Source organism: Pituophis catenifer, unplaced genomic scaffold (assembly GCF_029215685.1).
Source record: "Pituophis catenifer annectens isolate HBS135680 unplaced genomic scaffold, rPitCat1.0.hap2 SCAF_2, whole genome shotgun sequence".
NCBI lineage: Eukaryota > Metazoa > Chordata > Lepidosauria > Squamata > Colubridae > Pituophis > Pituophis catenifer.
In genome coordinates, this window is record NW_027256882.1 from 38,747,451 (window position 1) to 38,763,524 (window position 16,074).

The 16,074-nt window shown below is 42.3% G+C and overlaps 1 protein-coding gene across 3 annotated transcripts in view; it reads left to right on the forward strand.

Annotated features, from left to right (window-relative positions):
* Nucleotides 1–438: 438 nt before the first annotated feature.
* Nucleotides 439–16,074, forward strand: part of LOC139309377 (uncharacterized) — a 30,413-nt gene continuing 14,777 nt past the window's right edge. Inside the window, exons 1-6 of one of the 3 annotated variants that reach the window (XM_070933439.1) lie at nucleotides 439–526; nucleotides 5,168–5,577; nucleotides 7,252–7,274; nucleotides 9,862–9,950; nucleotides 12,110–12,208; nucleotides 15,005–15,109. In XM_070933439.1, the coding sequence (XP_070789540.1) occupies nucleotides 5,386–5,577; nucleotides 7,252–7,274; nucleotides 9,862–9,950; nucleotides 12,110–12,208; nucleotides 15,005–15,109 (508 nt within the window). In that variant the 5' untranslated portion in view covers nucleotides 439–526; nucleotides 5,168–5,385. Of the gene's footprint in view, nucleotides 527–1,430; nucleotides 1,572–3,782; nucleotides 3,866–5,167; nucleotides 5,578–7,251; nucleotides 7,275–9,861; nucleotides 9,951–12,109; nucleotides 12,209–15,004; nucleotides 15,110–16,074 lie in introns of those variants that run through there. The other 2 variants (XM_070933441.1, XM_070933440.1) reach the window with 2 other exon arrangements.

A 16,074-nucleotide genomic window follows, 5' to 3' on the forward strand; every position in this document is an offset into this window, starting at 1 on the left:
TCCCTATGACTATCATTAAGTGTTGTACCTTATGATTCTTGATGAACGTATCTTCCTTTATGTACACTGAGAGCGTATGGACCACGACAAATTCCTTGTGTGTCCTATCACACTTGGCCAATAAAGAATTCTATTCTATTCTATTATTCTTACTCTGAGGAACTTCATGTTGCTTAACACTGATAACAGAGTTTATAATTTTAGAACCACAGAAGTTAATTTATGAGGCCTTCAAAACCTGGGACTTGAGCTTGTTCCCTGGGTGGTTTTGATGTCACTTGTTCCTGTCACTCCAAATAGCCCTTTGCCCTCTTCGTGTTGACATCTCTCTAGTTATTTAATGTCTTCCTATCTTGACCAAACGAAGCTGGACCCATTTAGATTTTATTAACTGTCATGAGCCTTCTTGCTCTCGGCTCCCTCCCCAGAATAGTTGAACGGCTCCGATTTCATTTAGTCGCTTAATTTCTTTGGGAGCATCAGAACGGACTACACGGCCTCGGTTTGAAGAACAGGAAGGCCTGAGGTGAGCAGAGCAAAAACAGGCAAATAGGAGATCTAAAGTGAGATTAAAGTCAGGAATGTCTTTGCTTTGGCTGGGAGGTTCTTGAGATATGACTTTTGATTTTTGTCAAAAATTTATAATTAGAGAGGGGTTTAGGGGTGATGAGATTGTGTCAGGGCTAAGAGATAAAATAAGAAACCAGAAATCCCTTAGTGCAAGTACCTTCTCTGTCATCAGGGGTTTTAAGTAATCCAACTCCTGTAGATACATCTCTTTTACAAAAAGGACACAATTCTGTTGTCTACCCAATTCTACGTTGGAGTGATGTTGCCACAATAACAGGTACTTTGAAATATTTGGAACATTTGAGAGGTCTGTATAAATTTGATACATTGCAAAAAGGAATATTTTGGAATATTGCTCCAACAGAAGTGGGCAGAGCCAAGAAATGATTCTTTTTTTAAAATTGCATTTGAGTCATTTTGGGGGGGGAGGGGGGTAGATCTATAAAATGTTTGTTCTATAAAATGAGCTAATTGGTTATGTAATATACATTAGATTCCAGTTAATGAACTGCAGAGCCCCAAAATCATGATCATAAATTCAGTTTTACAAACATCCCTTTATTACTTTATTATATAGATATGGGTTTTCTAATAGGCTATGTGCCTAAGCAAAAAAATGATGTCATACTCAACATTTTTGCCTTCGTGATATTATATAACTTTTCTGTTTTAGTCTCTCTCTTTCCAGTATAGAGTGAATTGCATCTGCTTGGTTGTTTTTCACTCTGGTATCTTAGTTGTAGGATTATTTAGGATCATTTAGGTCAGGGGTGGGTTTCACTTACCTTTGCTACCAGTTCGCTCGCTCGCACGCGTGCACTCGCTTCGCTCACACGTGCACCACTTCTATGCATGCACAGATCATGTTTGATGACATCCGGGCGGAGCCTTCCACCACCGCTACTACCGGTTCACACGAACCAGTAGCAACCCACCACTGCTTTGAATCCAGCTAAATTCACAGCACTTGAGAGAAGCCAAGCACACCTACAGTTTAGCAGGTGGGATTATAGAGAGTTTAAAATCAAATTTTGATTTGCTTCTTTATCATGTACGGTATGCTAGAAAAACAGATATTGTGGTCTGTAAGCCATGGCTTCAATCAGTATGAATTTATGTTTAACAAATCATGATTAAACAAATCGTGCAATACAATACAGCTCTTGAAAGGAAACAAAAGACTGCCTCATCCTGTGGGTGACGCACATTTCCAGCGTTGTTATGACTGAGCACAAGGCAACTCAAGCCGTAGCATGGAAATCAGAAGCTTGAGACAGGGAGAAAAGACCCAAGATAAGCTGATAAAGGGGAGTCTTAGGGCAATTATTCCTTGACTTACAACCACAATTGAGCCCAAAATTTCTGTTGTTAAGCAAGACATGATAGATGATAGATAGCTAGATAGCTAGATAGCTAGATAGCTAGCTAGATAGATAGATAGATAGATAGATAGATAGATAGATAGATAGATAGATAAATAGATAATGATAGATGAGGGAAGGAGATAGAGATAGGATGAAAGAGATAAGATGAGAGATGAGAGAGAGAGAGAGAGAGAGGTGATAAATAGAATAGAATAACAGAGTTGGAAAGGACCTTGGAGGTCTTCTAGTCCAACCCTCTACGTAGGCAGGAAACTCTATACCATTTCTGACAAATGGTTGTCCAATCTCTTCTTAAAAACTTCCAGTGTTGGAGCATTCACAACTTCTGGAGGCCAGTTGTTTGGTGCATTCAGTGCATTACAATTGTTCAGTGATATTTTGTCCTATTTTACGACCTTGCTTGCCACAATTGATAAATGAATCACAGCAGTTGTTCCATTAGTAACCAGGTTGTTAAGTGAATCTGGCTTCCCCATTGACTTTGCTTGTCAGAAGATCACAAAAGGGGATCATATGACCCATGAGACACTGCAACCATCATACATACATGCTAGTTGCTAAGTGTCCAGATTTTGAGCATATGACCATGGGGATGTTGCAACGGTCGTAAATGTGAAAAACGGTTGTAAATCACTTTTTTCAGTGCCATCGTAATTTGGAACTGTCACTAATTTGAATGGTTTGTAAGTTGAGATCTCCCAACCTTGGCAATGTCTAGGTGGGTTGAGTTCAACTCCCAGAATTCCATAGCTAGGATGGCCATTGTGGAGAATTCTGGGAGTTGAAGTCCACCTATTTGGAAATTGCCAAGGTTGGCAAATGCCATCTCAGAGCATTGTTTGCAAAAAAAAATCAAATCTGTGAACTTTGGTTAATAGAATGATAGAACTGAGAATTATGAGGTTAGAGATGATCACAAGAACCAACTAGTCCAACTCTCTGCAATGGCCTTTCTCCTTCACTCAGGCAACACTGATGTCACAAATAAAGATTCCTTCAAGGAAACTCCTCCTTGAAACTCTTAGAGATGTGCAGGAGCTGAAAAGGTGGCTTGAGGAACCCCAAATTTCTTTTTCTGAGAGGCATGAAAAGGGCTGGAAGAGCTCAAAGCAGGGGTGAAATCCAGCAGGTTCTGACAGGTTCTGGAGAACCGGTAGCGGAAATTTTGAGTGGTTCGGAGAACTGGCAAATACCACCTCTGGCTGGCCCCAGAGTGGGGTGGGAATGGAGATTTTGCAGTATCCTTCCCCTGGAGTGGGGTGGGAATGGAGATTTTGCAGTATCCTTCCCCTGCAACGCCCACCAAGCCACGCCCACAGAACCGGTAGTAAAAAAAATTGGATTTCACCACTGGCTCAAAGGGATCTGATGCTGGTGCCATTTTTGTTTTCCTTTGTTAAAGGTAGTTTGGGAGGGGGAACATAAACTATCTTTATTTATTTATCCAGGAACAGCTGCTTTCTGAACTCTTGAGAAGCGAGGAGTTAAGTTGTTAGGATATTCTGGCAGAAGACAATTATATCAGCTAGTGTTAAATGCTAGCATTCTAGGTAAAACAGACTGCTAAGGCAATTAGATGAAACAAACATACTTATATATTGTCAGCACCCCCTACAGATCTTGCCGATAACTAATAGCTAAGAGTATAAGTGTAATTTAGGCATATGGTTTTTGAAAGATAAGCAGGGAGTGATCCTTGTTAACAGTTGAGCCAGAAGCTCTGGTTTTGGGGCAGTCTCGTAGTTAAAACCCTTGTAGATTTTTCATGGTTTATCTTTCTCTGCAGACCTTGTTAGCATCTAGCAGAAAGCTACGTAACCACAAGTAAAGTAGAAAATACATACATATACACATATGCACAAGACTAGCACTGAAACTATAATGTTCATCTCAGATCGTTGACTATGCGGGTAAGTCGAGGTAGATTTTTGGTGTGGATTGTATTGTATTTTAAGGGTTAAGACTTACACATAGATGTAAGGAATGAAGGCGAATATACGTATCCCAGGATAATGTTGTAGGTTCCAATTTATATCTGTCACTGGGACCAGAGGTTTTGTCTTCTGAGCCTTCGGACTCATGCTGGAGCCCATCCTCAGGGAACTTCTTTCTAGCAGAGTGTGTGATGTAAGACTTAGAATGTAGAAACTGGCATGTGGTGTGTGAACTTGCTTATCACAATTTTAAATATTATCTCCCTGTTTTACTTTCATGGAGCGCTTGTTGTTCTTGTTGTCCCGGTTTTAATAAAGAAGAATTACATATTCCTGTTGTCTTAGGATTTTTCCTAAATATACAGTAGGTGCTAACTTTTCCATATACATACTGAATCAAGTAGGAAATAAGAACAACTTCTATTATGATAAAAGTTCTGAGAAGAAATGAGATAAGATGACCTTTATTGTCACTTTTTTCTGTGAACATTGACACACATTAAAAAATCCAATAGTGATGCCCGCTCTCAAAAGAATACACACACACACACACACACACATATATATATATATATATATATATGCAAGTTTTGGTGTATTCGGGTCTTTTCCCGTGTAAGATTGAGAGTATCTTGGCGATGTTTCGACGAGGTCCCACTCGTCATCTTCAGGCTGGTGTCTTCGGCTTCGTGCTTGTGCGAGGAAAGCGTAATCGGAGCTGCCGTCTCTCTATAAATACTGATGGGGAGGTGTGGGGTGCTGGCTTTGTTGCTGTGAATGGGTTGGTTGCCTGTGTTGTTACATCTTGATTAGTTGATGGAGTTAATGTTTGCAGATTAGTCAGCTGACTAATGCACAGAAGCGTCCGGGCAGGCGGGTGGAGCCTCCCACCGTTGCTGATACCGGTTCGCCCGATCTGGTGTGAACCAGTAGCAACCCACCACTGATTGTTACTCTAACCAGCAGAAATCACTCCACATGGCTTCTGAGAAAAAAAAAATGATGTATTGGTTAGATCTATAAGCTGACATTCGAACAGGAATGAGCAACTATGGCAAACCTGTGTGGACTTCAACTCCCAGAATTCTTGGGCAGCCATGCTGGCTCAGGAATTCTGGGAGTGGAAGTCCACAGGTCATAAAGTTGCCATAGTTACCCACACCGCCTTAGAAAGAACACAAAAAGAGGCCTAAGCCACAAGCATTCCAATTTTACAAGATATGAATGCATTATAACTTCTCTTGGAGGAGTCCACATTTCTGATGTTTTCTTCCTTAGGGAACCAGGAAATAGGATCACATCTTCAAGCTGTTCTACAGGGGAAACAGTTCATTTTGATCGCTTTGACCGACTGTCAACATCCAACCACTCCATCTTCTCAAACATGCCCCAGTTAATCGTTGGTGGATGAAGTAAAAGATAAAGCGATTTTTTTTCAAGTTGTAAAAGAAGATTCATTGATAAACAAACGGGGGTCTACAGAACTTCTGGGGAAAATGAAAGAAGCCATCCGACCAGCAACTGTAGATGAAACAAATTGGTGTGCAACTCAAAATGTGTGCATGATACATAAAGAAGACTTAAGTCTTTTCTGTTTGGAGGATCAAATTCCCCTTTGTTCACTCTGCAGAAAATCCTGGGATCATGCAGGGCACACTGTCATTTCCAGGAATCAACCAGAAAATCAGGTAAACCAGCGTAATCCTCCAAAACAATGTATTAAGACAATAGAGAGCCATCCCCTAAATACCCCTGGGATAAAATCTTCCCTCTTGAAACCTTCTGCCGATTAATAGAAAACCATCATCCATACCAGCCTCCAAACAATCTCCAAGGGCAGGTCCCCGTGGCATTAATTAGAGTAGTCTAGCCATGAGTCAGTTCACTTTCACTTGCTTTGTTTATTATGTGTCATAACAAACTGACTCTGATTAAAAATATTTGCTGCAGCAAAAGTACAATACACACCCATTGTGGTAATTGTGATTTATTTTTCTCCCCCACTGTTATATATAACCCTCATCTGGGACTGAAAAATATGAAACATGGATATTAAATTGTCAAAAGATCAGATGACGTATCTTCCAGAAATGTTTGACTTAAAATTAGCATGGGGGATGAGGGAGCTTAAATTTTTTTGGTCTTTGCACCAAAGTTGTTCTCCCCCAAAAATATGGATGCAATGCAATGCATAAAATTAACTTAACATTGACATAATATATACCCTGTTTCCCCGAAAATAAGACATCCCCTGATAATAAGCCCAACTGGGCTTTTGAGCACATGCGCTAAGATAAGCCCCCCCCCTGAAAATAAGCCCTCCCCAAAAATATTTAAACACATGCGCAGCCGGTCCCCGCCATTTCCTCTGGTTTCCTCCATGTGCCCCAAAATAATAAGACCTCCCCGAAAATAAGGCCAAGCGCTTATTTCAGGGTTCAAAAAAATATAAGACAGGGTCTTATTTTCGGGGAAACACGGGTAATACAGTACAGTATCATATCGTGCGGTATCCAAAGTCCAGGATTCAAAAACAGAGCTAAATTATATATATATATATATATACATATATAGAAGAGGCGATAGACATCACGATCTCCGGAACGTTTAAAAGTTTAAAAATTTTTATTTTAAAACTTGTGCTAAGCTTTCGTCGGCCCCTACCGACTTCGTCAGAGTATAAAATACCCATTGATCAGCATTACATAAAAGCAAGCAGCTCCTCAATGGGGATTTTATACTCTGACGAAGTCGGTAGGGGCCAACGAAAGCTTAGCACAAGTTTTAAAATAAAAAAATTTAAAATTTTAAACGTTCCGGAGATCGTGATGTCTACCGCCTCTTCTATAACTATACCTGGAACTTGCATCTTTAGGACAATATATATATAACCCTGACAAGAAAAGTATTATATATATATATATATATATATATATATATATATATATATATATATATATATATATGTGTGTGTGTGTGTGTGTGTGTGTGTGTGTGTGTGTGTGTGTGTGTGTGTGTGTGTTTTTCTTCTAGCCAGGTTTTCCTTATATATATATTTCTATCCCACTTTTATTAATTATATAACTAACTCAAGGTGGGCGAACATACTTAACATTCCTTCTATTTTCCCCACAACAACACCTCTGTGAAGGGGGTTGGGCTGAGAGAGAGACTGAGTGGCCAAAAGTTACCCAGCTGGTTTTTCATACTTAAAGCAGGATTGGCCCTGATACCTTAGCGGCCACTAGACCAAACTGGCTGACATATCTATTAATATGGCGACAATTGTTTTCTATTGGACCTTTTGCAAAGGAAAAATTCAAGGCATCCCGTAATACTATGCCTCCTTCTTTTTTGTCTAGGCTACTGGAAATGTCTTAAATGGGTAAGTGTTTTCCTGCTGATGCGCCAATATGCTGGCTGGGATGTTAGTTTGTTTTTTTGGCTTGTATGTCACCCATTTCGCAGTTTGTTCCACCCTTTGAGACTTTCAAATCTTGACCTGCAGCAAATGGATGTATCTCGTTGGTTCCATCCAATGGCAGCTCATAGAAGATCTTAGCTCACGCCAGGTCAGGGGTGAAATGTAAAATGTGTTACTACCGGTTCTGTGGGTGTGGCTTGGTGGGGGGGGTAATGTGACTGGGTGGGCGGGGCCAACTTTTTTTTTTAACTTTTCAAAGCATTTTTTCTAATGCTTTGAAAAGCCTCTGGGGATCAGGCAACTCAGCTGGGATCGTCAGAGACTTTTCAAAGCATTTTTTTTACCACCTCTTCAGCCAAGAGCTTGCAGAAAAAAATGCTTTGAAAAGCCTCTGACGATCCCAGCTGAGCTGCGCGATCATCAGAGGCTTTTTTTTACTTTTAAAAGCATTTTTTCGTCAGAAGAGGTAGTAGAAAAAATGCTTTTAAAAGTAAAAAAAAAAGCCTCTGATGATCGTGCAACTCAGCTGAACATGTGGGGGGGGGCGCAGGGATTTTTGCTACCAGTTCTCAAACCACCCGCCGCCATCGCTACCGGATTGGATGATCTGGTCCAAACCGGGATCATTTCACCCCTGTGCCAGGTCCAGCAAAACCAGCCTGCCTCTTTTATGGTGTCACTTTGCATCTGTAGAGCTAAGAGTTCCCAGCCTGTGACATTTCTTGGCCAACTGCTTCTGACCTGGGAAGCCAGATAGAGTCACACCTGCTTAGTACCGGATGAGAAATCTGAGTTAATTTAGGAAGTTGATGGGAAAAAAAACCTTCTTAGGATGAAGGGTGGTAACAAATACAGTTCTGTGTTGTTACCAAGGAAACAGTATGAATCTGAAGTCTGAAAGTCTGTAGAGATTCTCAGTCATCCAGGTCATGGTTGTCCCAAAGGTGCTTTTTCAGGAGGCAATTGGACTTTCTTGTTTTTTTCCTTTTGAAGACGTTTCACTTCTCATCCAAGAAGCTTCTTCAATTCTGAAAGGATAGTGGGGAATGGAAGAATTTATATACCTTACAGACAGCTGGAAATTTGCATCCTGGAACCAGGAGCACTATTCAGGTGACCCTGAGGACACAGATAAACCTCCAAGTGCTTCAACGACCCTCTAAAAGGATGCAAATATCCAACTGTCTGCAAGGAATATAAATCCTTCCATTCTCCACTAGTCTGATCTGAAGAAGCTTCTTGGATGAGAAGCGAAACGACTTCAAAAGAAAAACAAGAAAGTCCAGTTGCCTCCTGAAAAAGCACCTTTGGGACCCTGAAGTCTGAAATAACTAGAACCTAAACTCAATCCCTAGTGCCGTGTAACGGGGTGAGCTCCCGTTACTTGTCCCAGCTTCTGCCAATTTAGCAGTTGGAAAGCACATAAAAAATGCAAGTAGAAAAATAGGGACCATCTTTGGTGGGAAGGTAACAGCGTTCCGTGCGCCTTTGGCATTTAGTCATGCCGGCCACATGACCACGGAGACGTCTTCTTATAGCGCTGGCTCTTCAGCTTTGAAATGGAGATGAGCACCGCCCCCTAGAGTCAGGAACGACTAGCACATATGTGCGAGGGGAACCTTTCCCTTTACCTAAACTCAATCAAGAAAGCCATTTTGATACTTTTTAAAAATTTCTTGATGCTTCTGTATTAATATGGAGATTATTCACTTACAGTATAGCGCCTGATTGCCAGGTTACTGACAGGCTATTTTAAATAGTACAGGTAGTCCTCGACCTACGACCCCCATTCAGCCCAACATTTCTGTTGCTAAGTGAGGCGTTTGTTAAGTGAGTTTTGCCCCATTTTACAACTTTTCTTGCCACCATTGTTAAGTGAATCACTGCAGTCGATAAGTTAGTAACACGGTTGTTAAGCGAATCCGGCTTCCCGTTTGATTTCTGCTTGTCGGAAGGTCGCAAAAGGGGGTCACATGACCTTGGGGACACAGCAACGGTCATAAGTATGAACCAGTTTGCCAAGCATCCCAATTTGACACTTGGGGATGCTACAAAGATCATAAGTGTGAAAAATGGCCGTAAGTCAAATTTTTCAGTACTGTCGTAAGTTTCAATGGTCGCTAAGTGAACTGTTGTAAGTCAAGGATTACCTGTATTTCTACTGCTACCTTTTGTGAATACAGTTTAGTCAAAGAATTGCATTATATTCAGTGGTGGGATCCTACCATTGAACCAAAAATCACCTTCCGCATTAATGTTAGGGAATTAAAACGGCTGAGGCATGGCAATCCGCTCTGCCACGCTAATCAGGTGCAAAGATATAGGTAAATAAAGCGCAGGGGCGGGGGGGGCGGGCCCAGCTGATTGTCAGAGTGAATCAGTTCTCTCCCAGCTGATTTTCGGAGCTACCAATTCACCCGAACCGGTCCGAACAGGTAGAATTCCACCCCTGATTATATTCTATCTACAGTCTATCATGAGAAAAGGCAAATGTTTTGATCTTCTTCAATTGCATATCCTTTATATCATGCATTTCCTTTCTCCCTAGGGGGAAAGAGAGTTTTCCAAAATCCCAGCCAACTGGGGCTTCCATTGTAGAATTTTCAAACATAAACACAGCAGGCTTCATAGAAAAAGGTAAGGGTGAAAAATGTTTGTCAGTCACTCTTTCTGGTGCCATTGTAACTTTGAACAGTCACTAACCAAATAGTCATAAGTCAAGGACTACCTGCGTATGATGGCTGTTTGCTTGACTGGGCCGCCAAAGAAATAGAAGGAAGCCCGGATCAAAACTTGTAATAAGACAGGAAGCTGGATGATTTCACTTTCAAAAAAAGATATTTATACACACAAGATTCTGATTCTCAGGGTTTCAAAGGGCCCTAATTTTTTTTTTTTTTTTTGTAATGGGGCTAATAGCAATAGCAACCTGGACTTATATACCGCTTCACAGTGCTTTTACAGCCCTCTCTAAGCAGTTTACAGAGTCAGCCTACAGAGTCAACAATCTGGATCCACAAGAGAAATTTCCAAAGTCAGGTCCCTCTCATTGCAATGCAAATTCTGTCTAATGCTGGAACCGTGTCTGCTGCCAATCAGCAAGAGGCTCTAGGAGTTTCTCCCCTTCCTCCACCAGATCCCATTAGCAATAGCCCTTAGACTTATATACAGCTTCACAGTGATTTTACAGCCCTCTCTAATCAGTTTACAGTCAGCATATTGCCCCCAACAATCTGGGTCCTCATTTTACCCACCTCGGAAGAATCAACCTTGAGCCTGGTGAGATTCAAACTGCTAAATTGCAGGCAGCCGGCAGGCAGCAGAAGTAGCCTGCAGTACTGCACTCTAACCACTGCGCCAAAATTAGACCAAAAAATCTACTTTGGAGCCAGCAACAGCTTTGCTTGGTGATGTGGATTTAGAAGCAAAATTAACCTCTACGTGTTACCATCGTGGCATAATAACCCACAACATCTAACAACTATATTGTATAAGAACTTCACACCAAAATAGTTATTGTACCCAGTGGGTCAGTGATCTCCATGTGTGGAGCAGTGCTTCTCGAACTTGGCAACTTTAAGATGTGTGGACTTCAACTCCCAGGATTCTCCAGCCAGGAGACTTTTGGCTCTTCTCTGAACTTGGTTCAGGCTGGATTAGTTCAGGTGAAAATAGTTCGGAAGGTGTGGGGTGCATGTTTCACACGTCTGCAATTTTTGCCTGTTTTTCTGGGATTGTGTAGTAGGAAAAGACGGCATTCCGCCAAAGTAGTTATGGACAATTGCTACAATCCTGTGTCTACTTCCTTCAAGAAAGTGGCTTTGCCAGGCTTGCTTTGTCCACTTACTCAACATTTATGTTCAATTGGACTTAGTTCCAGATACTTAGTTCCAAATCCATATAGGCAGTCCTCGATTTATGACCACATGTAGGTAGTTCTCGATTTATGACCACAATTGAGCCCAACATTTCTATTGCTAAGTGAAACAGTTGTTAAGTGAGTTTTGCCCCATTTTTACGATCTTCCTCGCCACCGTTGTTAAGTGAATCACTGCAGTTGTTAAGTTAGTAACACGGTTGTTAAGCGAATCTGGCTTCCCCATTGACTTTGCTTGTCAGAAGGTTGCCAAAGGGCACCCCCCCCCAGGACACTGCAACGGTCATAAATATGAGTCAGTTGTCAAGCATCCGAATTTTGATCATGGGGATGCTGCAATGGTCATAAGTGTGAAAAACAGTCATAAATCACTTTCTCAGTGCCATTGTAACTTCAAAGCGTCACTAAATGAACTGTTGTGAGTTGAGAACTGTCTGTAAGTAGGATTTCCCTACTTCCCAATTTATCTCTCCCTCCTTACCTATGTCGCTGTGATAGAATTTGAAAGAGTCAAGAGCAGGGGTGTCAAACACAAGGCCCGCAGGCCACTTCCGGCCCATGATTTGGTCAGATCCCACCCATGGGGGCATCCTGGAAAATGTAAGGGGCCAGCCTGTGTCACTTCGGCCCAGTCTACCCAATGCGAAGAGGAAGCACTGGGCCAGCATGGCTTCGGCCCAGTCTATCCAATGCGAAGGCGAAACATGCCAGCAGTTTGGGGAGTGGTGTCAAGCTGGCCACACCCACTCAGTTGGTGACACCCACCAGTTGGCCACGCCCAGCTGCCCCCCCCCCGAGGTCAACCACAGCCCTGATGCGTCCCTCAATTAAATTGAGTTTGACACCCCTGGTCAAAAGGAAAGAAGCATTCTGTTGCCTCAGGTAAAGTAACTATCTAATTGTGGTTTATTTTTCCAAGGACGAGCAACTGATGGGATTGAAGATGACAACAAAGATAATAAGGATGCAGCTCTTGAGCAGTGTGTGGACTTCATCTTGGAAGAAAAGAAGGAAGCAGGTAAAAGGCACTTGGCATTATGGGATATTCCTCTGAATTGCAGGGAGACAATTTCCCTGTTTGGATCCTGGGAGGTTCTAGGCTGCTCCGGGAGTCAGCCAAGAGGAAAGATGGTCCTGAACGAAGAGTTTTTCTTCTGAATGCATGCTTAGGCAATCTGTGCCCCCAGAAGGATTGATTGCTGATGGAAAGTTGAATGACTCCATTGAGAGACAAATTCCATGGAACAAGCTTTCTGAGCTGGAGCTCTCCAAGGTGCTGGAGCTCTACCTCAGTAAGTTGAAGATGTGTGGACTTCAATGCCCAGAATTCCCCAGCCAGCATAGCTGGGGAATTGAAGCCCACCTATCTTGAAGTTGAATTCTGGGAGTTGAAGTCCACCTATCTTGAAGTTGCTGAGATTGAGAAATAATGTTCTACTCTAGCGGCCCCCAAACCTTTGGGCACCAGGGACCGGTTCTGTGGACAGAGGGAGTGTGATTTCATGTGCTGCCTGCATCCCATGGATGAGGCTTCCTTTGTTTGCGTGGCCCCATTTATACACATTCTGATTCAGGTGACTTTGTGGATACAGATAAACCCCTAAGTGGCCTCAATGACTCTCAGAGAGCTAACAACCAGATGACTGCAAAGAATATAAATCTTTCCATTTCCCATTAGAATTGAAGAGGCTTCTTGGATGGGAAGTGAAATGTTTTCAAACCAAAAAAAATAAAAACAAGAAAGTCCACTTGCCTTTTAGCAAAATCACCTTTGGGGCAACCATGACCTGGATGGTTGAAAATCTCCATAGACACATAATATTTTATGAGCACAGGGTGTGTTACATCGAATGGTGCGGTGGCCTAGAGGTGGAGCTCTCGCCTCACAAACAGGAGGCTGTGGGTTCGATCCTAGGTAGAGGCAGATATTGTTCTCTCTGGGCACAGTGGGAATATATCTGCTGAACAAAGCTCCACATTGGTGACAGGAAGGGCGTCTGGCCAGTAAACACTCAATTCCATTCAGTTGCCCAGACTCCAACCTTCAAGGGATTGTGTGGCTGTTAAAAGATGATGATGATGATAATGATGATGATGATGATGATGATGATGATGATAATGATAATGATGACAGGGCATGTCACATCACTGAGGTGCAGGGGTGATATGCTACCGGTTCGGACCGGTTCGGGCGAACCTGTAGTAAAAGATGCTACCGGTTTGGGCAAACCGGTATTTCCGATGATCATCTGGGTGACAATCAGTTGTGACGTGTGATTTATATTAGCTAGAATCATCGGATTTCCTGCTTTCTAACTAATATAAATCATGTGGCACAGCGGATTCTCCCCCCTCGCTGTTCTACTTACCTTTGCAGACTCGGAAGGCTTCAAAATGTTCCTTTTTTAGCGCTGTGTGAGCCGAAGAACACACTCGGTAGCAGACTCACAGAACCGGTAGCAGACTTCAGAGGATTTCACCCCTGCTGAGGTGACTGGGGCACCTTTTACAGCAGGTTCCAGTTTGCCTTCCAGATGATGCTCACCATTATCTCTGGGCAGCCACAGATAGCCAGGCTATGATGAGACATGCTGAGAGACTTGCTTTAGTCACATCTGGAGCACAGCAAGCTCCCCAGTGATTCAGAAGCTTCTGTTTACTTATCTGCCTCTTTGAAGTTATAGTTTGTGGTTTGGATCTCCAGGACAACCTACTGAAATAATTAGCAGAGATACAATTCCAAAGCTCATCTTGAAGAACGTATTGATTAAACCAACTCAGGTTGGATTAATCAAGCAGAACGGAAATGTCTGAGAACTGTTTATTCAACAGGATAGTTTTGAAAGTTTGAAAGTTTATTAAATTTCTATACCGCCCTTCTCCTGAAGGACTCAGGGCGGTGTACAGCCATATTAAAAACACATAGATTTATAAAAATTTAAAACCAATCAAAATCGAATATATAAAATTGGCCCTCAATTTAAAAACACACATACACCGATTAAAATTCATATTATAGGATGTTAAATACAGTGGAGAGAAAGGGAGGAAGAAAAAAAAACTGGCAGCCTTTCTGATCACACTTATGTTTAATTGCAATAATGGGTGCTTTGAGGGGGTTATCGGAAAACTGGGTGTTATCAGTTGCCAAGATAGTCCAGGACAGTGGTGGGTTCCTCCCGGTTCCGCTCGGTTCCGCCGAGCCGGTAGCAGTGACAATATGACGTCACCGAACCGGTTCTGCCCCCCCTCACCTCCTGCCCCACTCTGCGTTATTCTTACTTTTTATTTGGCCCCACCCCCAATCTATTGCTGCCTCCTGAGTCCCAGCTGATCTGCTAGAAGGAAAAAAGCTGTTTAAACTCTTGCCATGGGGCTTCAAAGGGCCGCCCTACAGCTGATCAGTGTTAAAAGGCAGTGTGGTGGTAGACCAGTGCTTCCAAAAACAGATGAGTAGACCAGTGCCTGGAAAAATAAATGAGTAGACCAGTGCCTGCAAAAATAAATGGGTAGACCAGTGCCTCCAAAAGCAAATGAGTAGACTGGTACAGCTCTGCAAGCAGTTAAAAGCCTGGTAGACCAGTACCTCTGCTAAATCCTAAAGAATTGTCACATGACCATCAAGCCACGCCTACAAAATAAGCCATGCCCACAGAACCGGTAGTAAAAATTTTTAGAACCCACCCCTGGTCCAGGATCCACTAAACCATTTTTAACCTTTCTGGGAAGAAAGGTCTTTTAAAAAATGCAATAAAAATAAATTATAATGAATGATGATCTTATAATGAATGACACACGATCTTTTCCTTTGTAGGCAACCAGCCCAACGCCAGGGTCAAAAACTCAATTACCTGGATTATCCTCATACTATTCATCATTCAGATTGCGGGGTTGGTAACCACCATCTTCGTTTTTACAAGTGAGTGGCACCCTCGTGTTCCATATCGATCTACCCAAGTTTCATCCTTTTTTAGAATAACTTAATACAGGTAGTCCTCAACTTACAACCATTTGTTTAGCAATCGTAAATCGAGGACCTTTGAAAGAAAATATCCCAGTCCTGAATCCTCCACCTTAACAAAAGGATCCAGGATCAGTGTGAGAAGAAGATCCAGTGTTCAAGGCAGCCATGTCTTCAGTTCAGACCCTATGGACTCTGGAAAGAGTGGCTTATGACCGTTTTTCACACTTACGACCATTGCAGCATCCCCCTGGTCATTTTGTGATCAAAATTCAAATACTTGGCAATTGACTCACATTTATAACGATTGCGGCATCTCGGGGTTATGCAATCCCCTTTCGCGACCTTCTGACAAGCAAAGTCAATGGGGAAGCCAGATTCACTTACCAAATATTATTACTAACTTAACAACTGCAGCGACTCACTTAACAACTGTGGCAAGAAAGGTCATAAAATGGGGTAAAACTCACCCAACAACTGTCTAGTTTAACAATGGAAATGTTGGGGTTCAGTTGTGGTCCTAAATCGAGGATTAACTGTAATATTGTATGCACCATCAATGTTACTACGGTAACATCACAACTGCAGTGATCCACTTAAAAACTCTTGCAAGCAAGGTTGTAAAACGGGGCAAATCTCGTTTAACTGTCTCGTTTAGCAACAGAAATGTTTGTCTCCGTTACGTCGAGGGCTACATGTATCTTATCCATGTATACATTGATTAGTTTTGTTTCCCAAAATGTTTAGAATAACTTCTCACATAATAGGCATGGTGGTTTACTTTGCAGTGTACACATTGGAGAGGTTAATTTATGTGTTGTGTTGTGGCCCGTCAGTGGCCTGTGAAGCTAGTAGCTGATTCCGACAGCGAGGAGGCTGGTGTGGTGCTGCGCCAGCAGCCTGTGCGGCTGGCACTCGAGTCA